At 45.6% G+C, this 17,196-nt stretch overlaps 1 protein-coding gene across 4 annotated transcripts in view; it reads right to left on the minus strand.

The window, feature by feature from the left end:
• Positions 1-17,196, minus strand: part of INSC (INSC spindle orientation adaptor protein) — a 115,672-nt gene that overhangs the window by 35,516 nt on the left and 62,960 nt on the right. For all 4 annotated transcript variants that reach the window (XM_033119100.1, XM_033119098.1, XM_033119097.1 and 1 more), the window contains exons 6-7: positions 12,403-12,516; positions 4,672-4,797 (exon numbers count right to left, since the gene is read on the minus strand). In XM_033119100.1, the coding sequence (XP_032974991.1) occupies positions 4,672-4,797; positions 12,403-12,516 (240 nt within the window). The remainder of the gene's footprint in view (positions 1-4,671; positions 4,798-12,402; positions 12,517-17,196) is intronic.

Here is a 17,196-nt window from a genome sequence, read left to right on the forward strand (position 1 = left end):
CTTGGCTCCAGCCCAGGGAGAACTCCTTATTTGAAAAAATAAAACAAGAGGGAGGGGATGGGAATAAAAGGAAGCTCTGTTGAAAGCAAGATTGTCTCTGGCCTCAAGGCTGGAAGAGGCAATTACTAGAACTCTCTTGGAGGTCATCTGAGGCTGTCTGTACATTGGGCTTTGAGATCCTCCCCCACCGCTTATGGCCCTAGATCTGTAGGCTCCTGCCCTTCAGATCCCCAGCCTCCCACCTGGACCAGAGTCCCCAGTCCTGCCCTAGTTAGTACCTACCCCCTCCAATCCCATGCTGGCCCCTGGTGCTTCCAACCCCTACCTCAATTTCCTCATCTGTAAAATGGAAACATTTGAGGACTCGTGCTCCAGCCCCACCCAACTTCTCCATACTGTGTACTGGGCAGCATCTTTGACCCTGCTAGCTAGCCCTTCCTGCCGGCAAGCCAAAATGCTCCCTTCTCCAACACTCTGTAATCTTCCCAAAGCCAGTGACTTTCAAAACACCAGCGATTGTCATCACGTGTGCAGCAATCACATTAGCTGCCATTTATTCCGTGCCTACTGTGTGCCAGACACTACGTGACTGCACATCTCTTCTTCTCTGACAATCCTGAGAGGTAGATTTCCTCATGCCCATTTGACTGAAGAAACCGCACCTCTGGGAAGTTAACTAACTTGCCCAGAGTAATGCATCCAAATACATAGGTTTCCAACCCAAGAGAGCCTGGCTCTCAAAGACCATGGTTTCCCCACTGTATCAGGCTGCTTCACAACAAACGTGTGATGAAAGAATGAATTAGTAGCATGATGGCCTGGATGATTAAATGATGATGGACCGGGTGAGTGAGCGAGTGAGTGAGTTGAAAGTGACCAGATGACAGAAGGAATGAAGGAGCAGATGAATAAGTGACTTGATGTGAATGAATGAAATCAGGACTGAATCTATGACCACACAAATGCCTCAAGTCCAACAGAGCTCAGGCATCATGCAGCAGGGCTGGAGATGGATGGGGGTGTCTGGTGACCTGAGTAGACCCACATCTCTACTCCTGGGGTCTATGGTTGATTTAATGAACCTTTTCAAGGTCAGGGGGAAGTGGGGGGGAGCCACACGACAGAGATGAATTTCACCAAATCCAGCACTATTTCTCACTGCCAATTAATGAAGCGAGCTTCAGCAAGGAGGCCAGGCCAATAAATCAGGGGAAGGCTGGGACTTTGACATTATCCAATTAGGGCAGGAACTGTGCCTGGTGAGTGGGCAGCTAGAGAGATCCCCGGGGCGCTGCACTCGCCCACCCTGCCTTCACCACACCTGTGCTGCTGCAGTTTCTATCATCCAGTCTGTCCCTGGACTTCACCTTCCACCCAAACGCTGACAATGGCAGACCTCATCAGAGCATCTGAGGCCATGGCTTAGCTGCTCAGGTCATGGAGTGGGACAGGTGTGGGCAGGGTCAAGGGGTGGGCAGCAAAAGAGGGCAGGGGGACACCCAGGCCCTTTCTGGGTGTCTCTAGAACCTCTCACAACTTTGGAAGCAGTGTAATGTGGAGGAGAAAAGGGTGGCCTCACAATATTGGATTTGAGTCCTGGTTCCACCTGATGGTTCACAGCCCAGGCAGGCTCTGTCTCAGCAGAGCTGGAATTAAATTACTGCTGGGCCGTTTATTAGCTGTGTGCTCTTGAGCAAATTGCTTCAGTTCTCTGAGTCTGGCTTCCTTCTATAAACAGTGGGGATAATAAATGATTAAATGACACAATGAAAGGAGGGGCTTTGCGAAGTACTTGACTTGCCCAAAGCAAGTATTTGATATATTAGTTATTGTCCTTTTCATCATTGTCATCATAACCTTATTACCTGATAGAACAGAGGTCAATAAACATTTCTGCAGAAGGCCACATAGTAAATATTTTTGACTTTGCAGCCTACATGGTCTTTGGCAATTATTCAGTTCTGTTGTTGTGTGAAAGCAGACACAGGCAACGACTGTATTCCAATCAAACTTTATGGATCAAAAATTTTAATTTCATATTTTCATGTGACACAAATATTATTCTTCTGATTTTTTTCCATCTAAAAAAATTTTTTTTTTAATTTTTAGTTCATGGACCATATATATCAAAACAGGCGGCAGGCTGACTTTGGCCCACAGGCCATCACTTGCCACCCCCTGCACTAGAATGTGAGCTCCATGAGGACAAGGGGTTTTTTCTGCTTTGTTTACAGCTATACTCCAAGCACCTAAAAAACAGTGCCTGGAAAACAGCAGATAGTCAATAAATATTTGCTGAATGAATGAATTACAAGCTGTGTGATTCTGTGCAACAAGTCATTTCACCTTTCTTTATAATGTATAGTCGGGATGCTTGCACCTTCGAGGCAAGCATCAAATGAAATGAGAACCTAGTGCCACTTTGCAAGCTATACAGCCGCTGTGCAATGTAATTGCTGGTTCTGACCACAAGGGGGCTCTTCTCAGGCAACTCACTCCCACTCTGTGACGCTCCTGAAATATTAATGTCTCTGTGCCACGCATGAGAGTTGTCTGTATACGGAAAGAAATCTGACTTGGAGGGGGGAATAGCCAGAGGGCCACCTTCTCCTGTGTCAGTTAGGGGTAAGGATTAGCATATTTGCCATTAGCAGCAAGGGTTTAGTTATAGGGCCTTTTTCAGTGCTTTCTGAAAGTGTCAAACCGGCAAGGCAGTGAGATAAAATGGGCATTAAACTCAGGCCAACTGGGTCCAACTTCTGGCTCCAAAACTGGCTGAGACTCAGTTTCCTTGTCATGAAGATGAAGCTATGAATAGTGTTCACCTCACAAGCTTCTGGCGACTTAATGAAGGGCTGTGTGTGTGTGTGTGTGTGTGTGTGTGTGTGAGTGTGTGCTAAGCGCGCGTGTTTAGCAAGCCCACAGAGGGGGAGTGTTCCTTTTGTCCTGTTGCTCTGCGGGGCAGGGTCTGACTCCCAGGCCAAGTGGCCCATCTGGACATATTCTGCCTTTGGAGCAGCATCAGAACGATAGAACAACAACAACAACAAAACAATTGCCTCCAGCCTTCCTGTACAGGTTTGCAGCTCTAAACAAAAGAGCCCTGCTGTTTTTCTGCTCCAGGCTGAAAATTTCCTGCTGCTCTGCAAACTCTACAGCCAAGAAATCCACTGCTTTGGGAGGACTGGTGACTATAGTCCCTTCTATTTTCTCCTGTCATTCTTCCTGTCAACCAGCATGAAAGAAGATGAGAAACAACCCCGTTTGGCTATTTTTCCACTATCCAAGGAAAAAGATTTTATTTTTAAAAAAGGAAGAAGAAGAGCGAGAATATTGCGCACATGAAGCTGGAGATGCTTGACACATTTACTTCATGGCGACTCTATGTCACCGCGGCCCTCCTCCTCCATTTTGCCATCTAAGTGAGCACACACAAACAAAGGCTTCTGACCCTGTGGGAAGGGGGCAGTCTGAGCAGATGGCTGACACTCGCTCCTCCATCGTACTGCTGTGTGACCTCAGACAAATTACTTCGCCATTCTGAGCCACAGCCTTCTCATCTGTAAAAGGAACAGATTCCTCCTTCCTCAGTTTAAGAGCATCTCTGAGCCCATGATCCTGTGACCCTGTCCAGTAACCTGAGTAGATTTGGAAAGAAGCAGGATAGAAAGTAAGATGACCATCTGTCTAGGAATCCAGACCAAAATGAAGAAGCTGGGGTCGGGCACAGGTTTTCTGGGTAGCCGGGACCAGATTACGGGACACACTGCAGAGGAAGGGAAGCAGATTGCTTGCCCCATCCCCATTTAGACCAGTCACAGGAACAGACTCAAGGTATCTTCCCCCCAACCCTACAAGCACCACAATTGTCACCAGGACACACCAGGCCTTTCTACCTCGCTTCCATAAAAATTTTCAGCATCTTTCCTTGGAACTTGCCCCAAATGTTGGCTCTAGCTTCCCCAACCCTCCTGGCTAAAGTCCCTGAGGACCCGTCTGCAGGCTCAAGTCCCGGTAGAGGAGCTGCCTCAGCCCTACAGCTTGGGGTAAGTGAGGAGGGCAGTGGCTGCAATTAGTCACATTGCCCTGGATTGGCCTGGAGGTGAGGCACCTGGACCTATCAGATCACCACCTTCCCTCTAACCCCGCCCACCCCGTGCCTTGTTGACCCCTCATAGGCTTGGACTTAGGCTTCACTTTCCCTTTCCCAAGCTCTCTAGTCTCTAGTCTCAGTGGAGCCCCATCTGCTTGCCAATGCACCTACCACCCACCTTGCTCTTGCCATTCTGTCCCCTGAGGAGCTGGATCCTCCACCTTCTGCTGGGGTCCTGCCATGAGTGAAGAACCAACTGTCCTGAAGCTCAACACCACTCCCCACCCGACTTCCTGCCAGCTGCTCTGTTCCACCCACTCTTGCTCATGCCACCCAGGAAGCGCTGAGTGTATCTTTGGGCCCTGCCTTTCCTGGCTGAGTTCCTCAGGTCCCGTCCCCTTCATATCTTCATCGACTCCCACAGTCAGGATCCCAGCAGCTCCATCCAAATGATGCCCAGGGAAAGGAGGGACTTGCTCCAGGAAGAGGCCCAGGTGGCCACCAGCAGGCGTTTTCCCCACCTACTCACCTGGCTCAGGGACCTCAGGCCCCACCCAGCCAGCCAGCTGCACTCTCACCTTCTCCAGCTGGTGGACGCCCTCTTCCACACAGCAGATGGAGGCCAGTGTGCGTAGCGCCTGGGGGTACAGACACCGGAAACTGTCCTGCCGGCAGACCTTGAAGAGTGCTACGACGCCACCCTCCTGCCAAGGAAAAGAAAATGTCACATGACCTCACTGTGTGACCTTTCCTTAGGGCTGACTCAAAAATAAATGACATCCCTCATTCAGCAGGTATGCTGTTAGGTCTATAGGATGGCAGAATATGGCGCCCTAAAATATGCCATTTAGCATAAGGATTATTTTGAGCTGGAGGCAATTGAGAAGAAGCAGATATGAGAAAAGATCTCTGTCCTATTTGCCTAAAAGCAGAACATCAATTTACAAAATTGTGCCCCCTCTCGTCTCTGCTAGGAAGGACAAAATTTAATCACCAGAGACAACTTTAGACCCTTATCAGCTTGGAGTTGGCATCAGAGGATATCTACATAACAAACTTTACTACCACCAGCCTTTACCTACTATTAGTTTCCCATGTATTTGCCTTACTACGATTTGCTGCCCCGAAGACTCAAGGTCCTTTTCCTCTGTCTTGTTACTTCACTAAAAATGTAGTGTTCCTCTGCTAAGGTTCTATATAAGCTCAACTTCTAACCAATTCTCAGTTATTTGTCTCTGAGTGCTCCCCTGTGAAAGTGCAGTGTACAGGCCAATAAACTTCTGTTTCTTTTTCTCTTGTTAATCTGTCTTTTGTTAGCCCAATTTGCAGGGCACCAGCCAGAGAATCTAGGACCATAACAGAAAAAAAGGATTTTTTTTCCTTCCCTACAATTCCCCCCACTCCCACCCCCACACACACACTCCCATGTTTACACGCATGCCGCAGTGAAATGCTAGCTCCAGAAATGATGTCACCCAACTGGATGGTAATGCAAAGTGGAAGTGGGAGTCCCCAAATACTCTGGGGTTGGAGTGCCAGGGCAGACGTGTTTGCTGGGGCCAGGCTCAACTCCACTCAGTATTGCTCCCAGACACCTGGCAACCCCCTCTCAGCAGCCTGCCAAGGAGCAAGCCCGCATCATCTGAAATAGGTTTTAGAAACAAGTCTGCAGCAGGTGGAGGAAACCAAAGCCTAGATGCCCAGTGCTGGTTCGTGCTCTGCCAGCAACCGCTTATTCGGTCTAAGATACTCCCGACAACCATGGCAGGCACACACACCAAAAAAGGAGTTTTATTTATATCAATACTACAATTTATTCCCATTTTGTCATGGAAAAAGCTGAAGTCCAGATGGGTGAAATAGTTCACCCCAAATCAACATCATCCTTGTTTTCACTCCTCTACTCCAGTTGGTAAAACAAACAAACAAAAGAAAACCAAACCAAACAAAACCCCAAAATCCTTTAGGATCAGCCTGGCTCTTGAGTGGAAGCGTGTACTTCTCCTTTTGGGAGAGCTGTGCATGGAAACACCTTTATCTTGTGGGCACTTCCCACGAGCAGTCTGCAAAGACTTCTGGGAAGAATCTGGGAGTGAGGTACTCGTCCTAACTGGTCATATTTGTTCAATAACAAATCGCTGGAGCCACCTTAGCTCTCAGAGCAAAGTGAGAGAGCCAACAGATCACAAAGGTAACTCAACTGGAAAACCGGTGGCCACACCACTGTGGGATCCAGAGCAAGAGAAGCTGCATACCCCACTTTGGGCTTTGTCGTGTTTCTCCCCTCTCCCTTCCCTGAGGGCTGGATGTGGTGGCAGCAGTGAAGACTGTGTGAGCAAGTGATCTGAACTTGGTCCTGAGAGAGATTCACCTTTGACCTCCTGCTTCTAACTCAGCCCATTGCGGTCTGTTCCCCAAACTGAGAAAATGTTATGATAAGAAGAAGGTGAGTTCTGATCACCCCCTGTCAGATTTTTGAGAACTTTTTCAACAAAAAAGTATTCTGAGCACCTACGACACATCCAGGCACTGTTCCGTGCTCTAGGGGTGCAGCTGCAATTGAAAGGACAATGAATAAGCAACTGGAAGAGGAAGCAATAACCACTATGGCCCAGCACAGGCTCACGGAAATAAGTTAGACATCCTAGATGGTTCCTTCCCCAGCACCCCACAAAGGGAGGCTCCGGGGCCCTTTTCATCCTTAGAGTTATACTGTTTGTCACTGCAGGGACCAAGATGAAAGTGTCCAATTCTGGGAAAGTTCATAATTTCCTAAGTTTTATAGTCAGCTAAGAGTGATCCCTAACTACCGTGTTTCCCTGAAAATAAGACCTAGCTGGACAATCAGCTCTAATGTGTCTTTTGGAACAAAAATTAATATAAGATCCGGTCTTATTTTACTATAAGACCGGGTTTTACATAATATAATATAATACAAGACTGGGCCTTATATTAATTTTTGCTCCAAAAGATGCATTAGAGCTGATTGTCCAGCCAGGTCTTATTTTCAGGGTAACAGGGTAGTATATCCCTACTTCATTTTGGGGTACTTCATTTGATGACAAAGGGGCCTATCTTAGGGCCGGTAAATTCATTCACGCATCCAAAACATATTAATGGTGAATTATGTGTCAGACACCATGCTGGGCACTGGGCAACGTGGACTCAGTTCCTGTCCATGCTGAACATGTGGTCTGACACGCAGTGCGTCGTGGGAAGGCAGACAATTTAAAAGCAGGAAGAAATCTGGGTAAAAGTGCAGCAAAATGGAGGAGGGGTGCAGGGTTAAAGGGGGACAGAGCAGGCACTTCTAACATAATCTGAGGGGGGTTGTAGGTTCACGAAAGGGAAGCACTCTGATTTTAAATGTACATCACCACTCCAATAAAAACATGCTCTAGATGGGACAAGGCACTTAGCCCTCTGACGCCTTGCTCCACAACCCTTCACCCTGCCTTTTTACTTTCCCACAGTTCCTGGGACATCTAAAGAGGGTTCCACAAAAAGACCTTACTCAGAGAGCAAGTAAAATCAAGTTTCTCTTTAAAGTGAGAAGAAAAGAAACAGGAATCTCCCCAGCTAGCCCAGCTGGTCATTAATGACTTCTCTCCTGATGTAAATACATATGTTTTTACATATGTGTGCATATTTATATATGTCTCTATTTATATTTAATCATACACATTGTATATTATTTCTATATGTACAATGATAGATTGATAGATATCATAGATAAAAGATAGCTATCATAGATAAATGATAGAAAGATAGATAGATAGATAGATAGATAGATAGATAGATAGATAGATAGATGATAGATAGAGTTTATATCTGGAACCAACAACTAAGAAATGGTGCCAAACAGTGCAGGCCAAAAGCCAGGATCAATGTGGCAGCTTTCCTTTGGCTCAGGAAGCACTGAGCCCAGCATAACTCTATTTAAGCCTCTGCACCCATTTGCGTTGGATTCGCATTACATCCTTTCCCAAACCTGTGAAAAATGGCCTTCTTAGCATTTTTAGTTACTGGGAGAGGAAAGCGGTGGGGGGGAATTCCTAACCCAAACCGAGGGGATTCTGGTTCAAATCCTGACTCTTCTGCTGGTTAACTTTGGCCAAAACTGGGGCCATGACAGTTACACGACAGCCTTCAGGGGAGTAATTGAGTTCATGTATGTGAACGCCCCCAGTTCTGGACATCCAGGTGAGGATCAGGCTGTGGAAGGCTTCCCAGTTAAAAGAGAGTCTCATACCCTCATGAAAGGTGCCTCAGGGGCTGAGATATGTGAGAGGGAGAGGAGAAAGGAGGCAGTGAGGAAGTGAGAAGGATTAGTGGCACGGACTCCCCAGAAGCCCCCATCGAGGACCCAAGGGCAGCACTCATCTTAGCGTAGAGCCAGGAATCGCCTGCGCCAGCAGAATCGCACTGTTGGTTGGAGCTTGTTTAATTTTATAGAAAGCTCCAGGCTCAGAGCCCAACTGTAGATGGTATGCATTATTCAGACAGACTTGGGATAAGCTGTCATAAAGCGGGACTAGGCCTCTGTGGGGTGTGTGGACCAGTGGGGGGAGGAATCACAGAGGACCTGGAGTGTGGGGACAATTCCACCAAGCACAGGGGAGTGCTCTATGCTTTGCACTCAGGAAGGGTGGGTTTGCTCCCATCACCACACATAGGGAAGACTGGGTTTACTCCTCGGCCTGCAGAGGAGCCCAAGAGGCTGAGATGACAGACCTCAGACAGGTTGTCAAATCATCTCCTGGAGGCAGCTCAGGTGGATGGCAGACCCAAAGACAGACCACACTGGGCCCCAGAGAGGTGGGTGGGAAAGAACACTGGGGAGAATGCCCACATCGGTCACTCTATTGGGCACGTTTCCTGAGCATCCACAGTGAGGATGCTTTACAGGGCATGCCAGGGACGCCCAGCCCCTGAGTCACTGCCAAGACTGGAAGCCCAAGCAGAGTGATTCTGCTGGACACTCGTCTCACCATCTTCCAGGCTAGAAAGAGGGAAGTCGTCGCTCACTCTTCTCTCTGCTTTAACCTTCTGTCTACTCTCTCCCAAGCACGAAAGATATGAGAAGGTTGAGATTAAGGTTCTGGAGTCAGCAGGTCTAATGAAAATCCCAGCTCTGCACTGAATGTGTATGACTTTCTTTCTGAGCCGCTGTTTCCTCCTCTTAAAAATAGGAATTATAATTATAAGTAGCCTAAGATTATCGGGAACATCAGCTAATGAAGGGAAAGCTTCACACAGTGCTTGACATATAGAAAGGACTCAGCAAATCATGACGGGTATGGAAGGTGGGAAGTGGGTACAGGGAGGAAAAGGAAGAGAAGGAAAAGAAAGGCAGGACGAGGAAGACGTGTGCTGAGAGGCAGTTCAAAATGGTAACCAAGAAAGAGCACAGCCTTTGCAGCCCAGTCGCCAGGTTCAAATTCCAGCTCGGTCACTTACTAGCTGTGTGACCCTCTCACTGTCTCAGCTCCCCCAATCTATGATGCGGGCAGATACGTACTACCTACCACAGAGGATTGTTACGAGGTTTAGATGGGTTATGGAGAAAGCCCTTAGAATGTGCCATTGTCTGGCACATAATTAAGTGCTATATATAAATGTTTATTTCTTATTTCTACTACGACAGCTACTACCACCACCACCATCATCAAAGTTGAGCACTTCTAGCTTTAGAGATCTCAGGTTCTCCTATTTCTTCCCTACACCTGCCAATGCCCCTCACTGCCAGCCTTCACCAGCCTCAGGCGTGAAGTGAGCAAGCCGACCATTGTGTGGTGCACCAGGAGCAGAGAAAGAGGAACTCCTGTTTAAGAGGGAGACAGGATCGTTAAAGCAGGAGCTTTGCCTGGAAAGGGAGGTATTCGATGTTTGTAGCCAAACTGAGCTGGTAAAATGGAAAAAGCATTGACTCCAGAGTTGGACAAATGTTGTTTCAAGTGTTAGCTGCTCAAGGTATTCAACCACTATGAGTCCTGGCATCCTGTTCTGTAAAATAGGGTCGCTGGTAGCCATCTCAGATGGGTGCACGTAAAGAAGATAGGATAACTGTGTGAATGGCCAACACAGGGCCTGGCACACTGAAAGCCACCAATAAATAGTCATTCTTCATATTGCTGTTAATAGTCCGTGAGACACGTGTACTCCCTTGGGCAGATTCTGGTGGGGTGTAGCCCCTGTCCACACTCAAAGGAACCAAATCTTTAAACAACCACTGCTCATGTTTCTTGAGAGCCCAGTGCTAGTGTTGGGGTGGAGGGTAGTTAAATAGCTGAAGAGGGGGTCCCGGCCCAGGCTTTTTGCCCCCTGCTCCCTAACCACTGGAAATGTTTGGGGTCAATATTTCACCAGTGGTAAGTCCTGGTCCCCAGAGGAGACCAGCGTCATCTTTGGCTTAGGCCCCTCTCTGCTTTTCTGAAAGTGGAGCACAAAGGCAAGCAGGCAGGAAGGGCTGTCTACAGCACATGGAGGCAGAGCTTGGCGTGCCCAGGCCTTGGAACAGAAAAAGAGCTTCAGCGAAGTTTCTTCCCCAGGAAACGTTTAAGGCCAGTGCTTTCCAAAACATAAGAACACTTCAGGCCCCGCGCTGCCGTTCAGAAGAGTCCCTTGTCCCTTCCACGCCTCAGATCCACACCTGGAGCCCAAACCCAGCCAATATTTGCAACTCATTTTGAAAGGAGAAAATAGTCCTCGTTCCAGATGAGCGTCAGCTACTTTCTGTCTGAAGTGAATCATGAAGCTGACGTGGAGTCAATTCCAGCACCAAATCAGAGCGGTCGTCTGTCCCCACAGCGCTGAGACAGACGTCTTCAGAGACAACACTCCTAACCTAGGTGAGTGATTGAGTCACAGACTCCTTGGAGAGGACAGACCTGATGCTACCCTCTCTGTCCCCTTTGGCCCAACAACTTCACAAGCTTTCTAAGTTAAATTACACCTAATTACTCTTTCAGAGCTAGTGGTCCCCAACGCAAGAAGCATATTAGAATCACACGGGCTGCTAAAATATTTACCCCAGGCCACATTCCAGACCCATTAAATCTGAATCAGAACCTTTTTAAAGTTCACTGAGTCTAATGTGCAAACAGGATTGAGAACTTCTGAGTCATGCTTTGGCCCAAGAACCTGAAGAGCCAAGGATTGACCCAGAAGTCACCACTGTGGGCTTTAGGATCATGAACTATAAAGAGTCTTGGGTTCTAATTCTGACTCCACTCTTTATCATCTGTGGGACCCTGAGCAAGTCCCTTAAACCATTTCTTCAACTACAGACAGGAACAACATGTCTGTACCTACCTCATAGGAGGGTTTTGTGATTTAAAAGAAATAATGTATGTAAAGCATTAAAAGCACAGTGGACAGCAAATACTCAAGTGTTAGCTATTGCTGTTTTGTACAATTTACTTCTCCTCTAACCAGACTTAAGAAGCATGTACCCTATTCTTCTAGATTTCCTTAAGGGCTTAGATCAGTGATTCTGAGAGTCTGGCCTGCCTCAGAATCACCCGTAGAGCTTGTTAAAACATAGATTCCCAGGTCTTAGATCAGGACCTCAGTAAATCCTGGATGAGGCAAAAGTATCTGTGTTTTCCAAAACCTCCCTAAGTTTTGGATTGTGGTGCAGAGTCAGGAATGGGACGCACCAAGCTAGAGCATCTTCCTGTGACTGGTATCTTAAGTTTACTGAAAGATGTAACTTTGCTTCCAATTATACCACTGTTTCTACTTCATTTCTCAAGTTAAAAACGTAAAAATGAAACAGACCTTCATGAGGTCCTAGGGCTACCAATTGCCTATATTTGCCCTACATGTTTGGACCTCAGGTGCAGGGGCAAATTGACCATAAATCTAATGAAGTATCACTCCCATTGTAATTGATGAAAACCACTGTCGTTTTAAATTGTGTCTTCCCCTTATGTAGTGTTAGAGTGGCTGCAAGCATTTTAGGGATTCAGCCAAGTGTTCGAGTCAGAGGATATGCTCAGTTTGGGTTTGGTGGGGTATGTGGAGATGAGGAAGGAGAGTTGATGTTTATCACTGAAATCTTATATGAAGAAAGATGATAGAGAGTCTGAGGGTACTGAGACATCCAGTAGGGAATGAATCAGCAGGGCTAATCACTATTAAAGATGGAGATGCCAAGGTCCAGAGAGGGGAGCTGACTCTTCCAAGGTCACACAGCAAGCAAATGCTAGAGCCAGGACAACTTCCTGAGCCAGCTGTTCCCACCAAAGTAGCTGCCTCGTACTCTCCTCCGGCCTGTGATTTTGGCCCCCAAACAGGAAACTTACCTTGGCTATGATGCGGCACAAGGGAGCCCCCTCCTGGGTCAGGCTGAACAGGTTGCCTGTGGTGGATTCCGTGGTATAGATATTGTCAGAGGCATCGATTTTTCTCACTAGTGCCTAAGAATAGAGAGCAAAATTTGATGGTTACTCATCCCCATTTACCCTCTGCCCATCTTTCTTAACAAAATACCAGTGGGTCCCTGCTCTTAAGTGCCCCCTAGAATCTATAATCCTTCCCCATCCTCTGCTCCACTATGGCAGTGATGCGTTTCTAACCTTGGGAAAGGTGAGTCAGCGTGGGTCTGAGCTACATTTCAGAAATATGGGATCTTTTCAAACTCTTGGGGCATGGATGGGAAATGCGCCCTGCTCCAGTGGATCAGAAAATCAGCTCTCAACATTGATGTCTCAGCAAGTACAGTTTCATTGTGCTACTGGCAATTAATGAGAACAGAAACCATCAGTGAAGTAAGCAAACCTCCAAGTTGAAAACCAATGCGTTGCTATGGCTATGGCCAAAGAATTTGCTTTTGGATGGCTATTAGCCAGTGGGGAACTCCAGCTGGGTCGTGAGTTCAGGGGTGGAGTCAAGAGAAGCACTCTACGCTGTAGTAGCTTACTGTTCGGGCAGGAGGGCGATAGCAGTGGGTGTCTAGCCAAGCCAAAATATAACATTGGAGTCCTGTCAAAGAGTGGGCAAACTAAATGAGGAATGTCACAATGGTCAAGGCGGAGGAATCTAAGGCTAGTGGTGAGAGTCTGGAAATGACCACACATAGGACCCAGCAAAGGCCCAGAGAAGTAAAGCAAATGGACATTTTATCAATATGATAACAACGTTATTCCTAAAAGAGTTTATCTTATTTCTGAGAAAAAGCTTTTCACATATCTTGAAACCACTTCATAATCAGCCATTTGCTTTCAAGCATATGATTCATTGATTATAAATGATTCCTACCTGCTAATTAATGCCAGTTTCTCTTGAGAGGTGTGAAGATGGAGGTTGTGGAGATTGCTTTTAGGGACCTCGTGCAAAAAAGTAAGACCTCCAGAGATGGGTGCTCAGAGCAGCCACTTCCGCAATTCCAGTTGCCATGTTTGTTTTGAAATATTAAATGGATTTGTTTTCAATTAACTCTGATGTTATGGAAAAGGCACTTAAAAGGAAAGGAGGAGATCTGAGTTCTAGTTCCAGCTTGCCTTTTTTAACATACTACGTTAATGAGGAAGTGTGTATATGGTTGAAAGCATCGTCTCTGGAGCCAAATTGCCTGGGTTCAAATCTTGGCTCTGCCACTTCTGTCTATGTGCCCTAGAGCAAGTAACTTAACCCTTCTATACCTCAGTTTCCTCAGATGCAAAATGGTGGAAATAACAGTGTCTATCTCTTACGGTGGTTGTAATCATCTACTAAGGTCGTCAATATATATAAAGGACTTCTAAAGTTACTGGGCACTGAGAAGCAAAATAAAACTGTTAGCAGTTCTTATTTTGTGATTTGGGGCAATTGAGATAAACTCCCTGGGCCTCAGTTTCCCCACCATTTGTAAAATGAGGAAAACTAAGGGGGTTTGAGGCTCAAGAAATGTCTCTTCTTTTTTTCTTCTAACTCATAGGATTCTTCACACTAAGATTAAGTGTGTATTTAATCAAACTACTTAAATATAAAAATTATCCCGAAGATTTGATAGATGCCTCTTATAAGATATTCAACAAAAGGTAAAATTAATAATCAAGATTTGTGACTACAAATCTCTATAATGAGCGTATTTCTTAGAATTCTTCCCCACCGTTACCGTAAGCAGTTACCTAAGTGATACTAATGCTCGTATGAAAATGCAGATTTCATATATTGGGGTCCTGTACCTAAATGATAATTACCTAATGTTCCTGATTAGTGTTTGCACTTGAAGCAAATTAGCATTGCATTAAACAATCCAAACCCAATGTCTTTTGCAATCACCTGCTACTGTTAGACAATTTATGTCTCAGAATAATTTCTTTCAATGTCTCTATGCATATATACTGTAATTACGCCCCAGATATGTCTCAGTGAATTAGTTCTCTGACAATGAAAAGTGGTAAGCATCCTTTTTCACAGGTATAAATTTGGAAAGATATGAGAGCAAAGTCTCGTCTGAAATCATCAAGGCCCTAAGTATCCTAAGATGTCAGAGCTGGAAGGACCCACAGAAGTCTTGTCCAACCTTCATGATACAGTTAAGGAAACCGAGACACAGATATCTGACCAAGGTCATCACACACGTAGTACACGGTGGAATCAGACCTTAACCCTGTGAATCCAACTTCCTGTTTTTCAAGGTCAGTGAATTCATCTCCTTCAGTGTTGGCAGGACCTCAGCTGGACTAGTGGAGATGCAAAGATCAGGGCAAGGAAGCTATCCAGACTCATTAGCTTTCCCCAGATTAGAGAGTGGTTTTCCATCCTGGCTTCCATTCACATGGACAACACTCTGCCCTCTGGTGGCCAGGGCTCCTGCTGCCGGAGGCAGAGTTGACTGAGAGCCTCAACTGCTGCCCCTCTAGACCCAACACTATGTTCTTGCCAAGGCCACACTTCCCCTGTGCCACTCCCAGCTGGGACTGAGCACAGTAGGGGCACGAGTGCAGGCCCAGGACTGTGGGACAGGGCAGTCCCCTCACCGATGACTTTGACTCGAAAATTCTGTCCTTTCTACTCATTTCTTCCACCTTTCCTTTCTCAGTCGTCGGACCTGCTCCTGCTTCCTCTTTTTCCTCACAGGCATTTTTTATGGAATTTGATGTTGGTGTCAGCTTCAAACTAAGTCTCTAAAATCAATTTTTTTTCCAGGAAATCAATGAGGAATTGGAGCAGTTTCAAAAATGTGCTTCAACCCTGTATCACAAGAAGAGTGTTGATAAAATGGAAACAAAAATCAAGGAAAATAGACGGGTTAGGCTGAATGACAGATATATTTTCTTAAAGATAGACTATGCAGACATGAAACACAAAAATGAGATATTGAAAACCAGGAGAAAGGGATAAGAAAGGGTTATGAAGGTGCATGCAATTTAAGTGCTCTAAATAAGGTATTAGAAAAGGAGGATAGATTTTTAATTATTTCTCAATCAGAAAGAATGACTGCAGCCCCGTGAAATTTATTAAGAGAGGTAAACTCTCAAACAGCAGTCTGGAATTAGTTCCTCAGAAGGAGCCAGGAAAATATGGTAAAGCTTCTTCCCAAAGCTTCAGATGTAGAATCCATAGTTAGACATAGTTAGGGCAGCCCAGCTATGTAAAAGGATTACATACGTGAGGGTGGGCAGATTTGACAGGGTGTGGTAGATTAAAGATGGTGACAAATTATTTGCTAGTCCTCTCATAGAAAGGAGGGTTCTAATTTCCCTCCTTTTGAATCTGGACTGGTCTCAGTGACCAATAGGAGCCAGCACTTAGCAGAAGTGATGTTTTAAGACTTCTGAGACTTGAGGCTGCCACTAAGCCTCCTTTGGAATATACTTTTTGGAGTCCTGAGGTACCATGGAAGAAGTCTGATAATTCTGAGACTGCTGTGCTGTAGAAGCCAAGTGTAGGATCCCTGATCAATGCTCAGCGGAGACCAGCTTTCCGGTCCTTCCCTCCAAGTCATCACACATATAATGAAGTTCCCTAAGACTCTCCAAACCATCTGCCTGCTGAATATCACCAAGTGACCTCCGCTGATGCCACGTGGAACAGAAGAATCACTAAGCCAAGCCCTCCCCAAATTCTTGATCGTTAAAATTATGATATACAATAAAAATAAGTGTTGTTATCATTAATAGAGTTCTGGAACATGGAAAAGACTATAGAGATCAGCAAGAAATATATGAAGGATTACTAGATAAATTTCCAGATGAAATGTTTTGAAAATGTGGATATAGCATTGCCCATGTCCTAAGAGAACATATTAGAGAAATGAACGAATTAGGACTCTAAGGAAAGGCACAGAAAGATTGCACATACTCGAGAGGATGTAATCGAAATAATAACGCACTCCAGGCTTGGGTTAGCTATTGGTGTGATGGGAGATTATCTCCTGGGTGGGAATATCCAATTTAGAGAAGCAAATGTGGATAAGATCTCTTAGAACTGGAGGTTTGGGGCAGACCCAGACCTTAAGTGATTTCCTTTCTCTCAATAAGGCAAATCCCCAAATCCCAAAATCTAGAAGAATTTTTTTGGAAAAAACAAAAGAATGTGCCAGAAAAGAAAGCAAAATCAAAGTGGGAAAGCCGATCAGATCCAGCAACCAGTATTCATTCCATAAGTTAGCGAAGGAAAGAAACCCACATGAGATGCAGGATAAACTGTTAGAAACTCACCTGAGTCTCCCTGAAAGGAGTAGGGGAAAGAGAACGCTGGAGGCAGAGTTCATTGCTGCAAAAAAAAAAATGATGTAGCGAAAAAAAATGCTACTCGAGTCTAAAATATTCAAAAGTTATGGAAACACAGTGTTCTAAGAAGCACATGACAGAGGGACCTGTCCTCACTCAGTCCAGAAGGGGCCAGCCTTCAGGAGTATCACAAGGAAAACCTCCCTACAAGACTGGGGTCTCAAGGCCTAAGCAATTCTCTAGCAAAGGAAAAGGAAATAGCCATCATGACATGGAACTGGAGTGCCTGTGTATTCTATGTCAATTTTTTTTTCTCGTTAAGCCCTAAAAGAATTTTTAAAAATAAATGACCCCTTGCACATTTTTAAAAATAATCTCTCTTCTTGGTTGAGTTACTATTACAATTGTTATGAATACAACTGGTCAAAACAACACAGA

The sequence above is a fragment of the Rhinolophus ferrumequinum genome, chromosome 11, assembly GCF_004115265.2.
Source record: "Rhinolophus ferrumequinum isolate MPI-CBG mRhiFer1 chromosome 11, mRhiFer1_v1.p, whole genome shotgun sequence".
NCBI lineage: Eukaryota > Metazoa > Chordata > Mammalia > Chiroptera > Rhinolophidae > Rhinolophus > Rhinolophus ferrumequinum.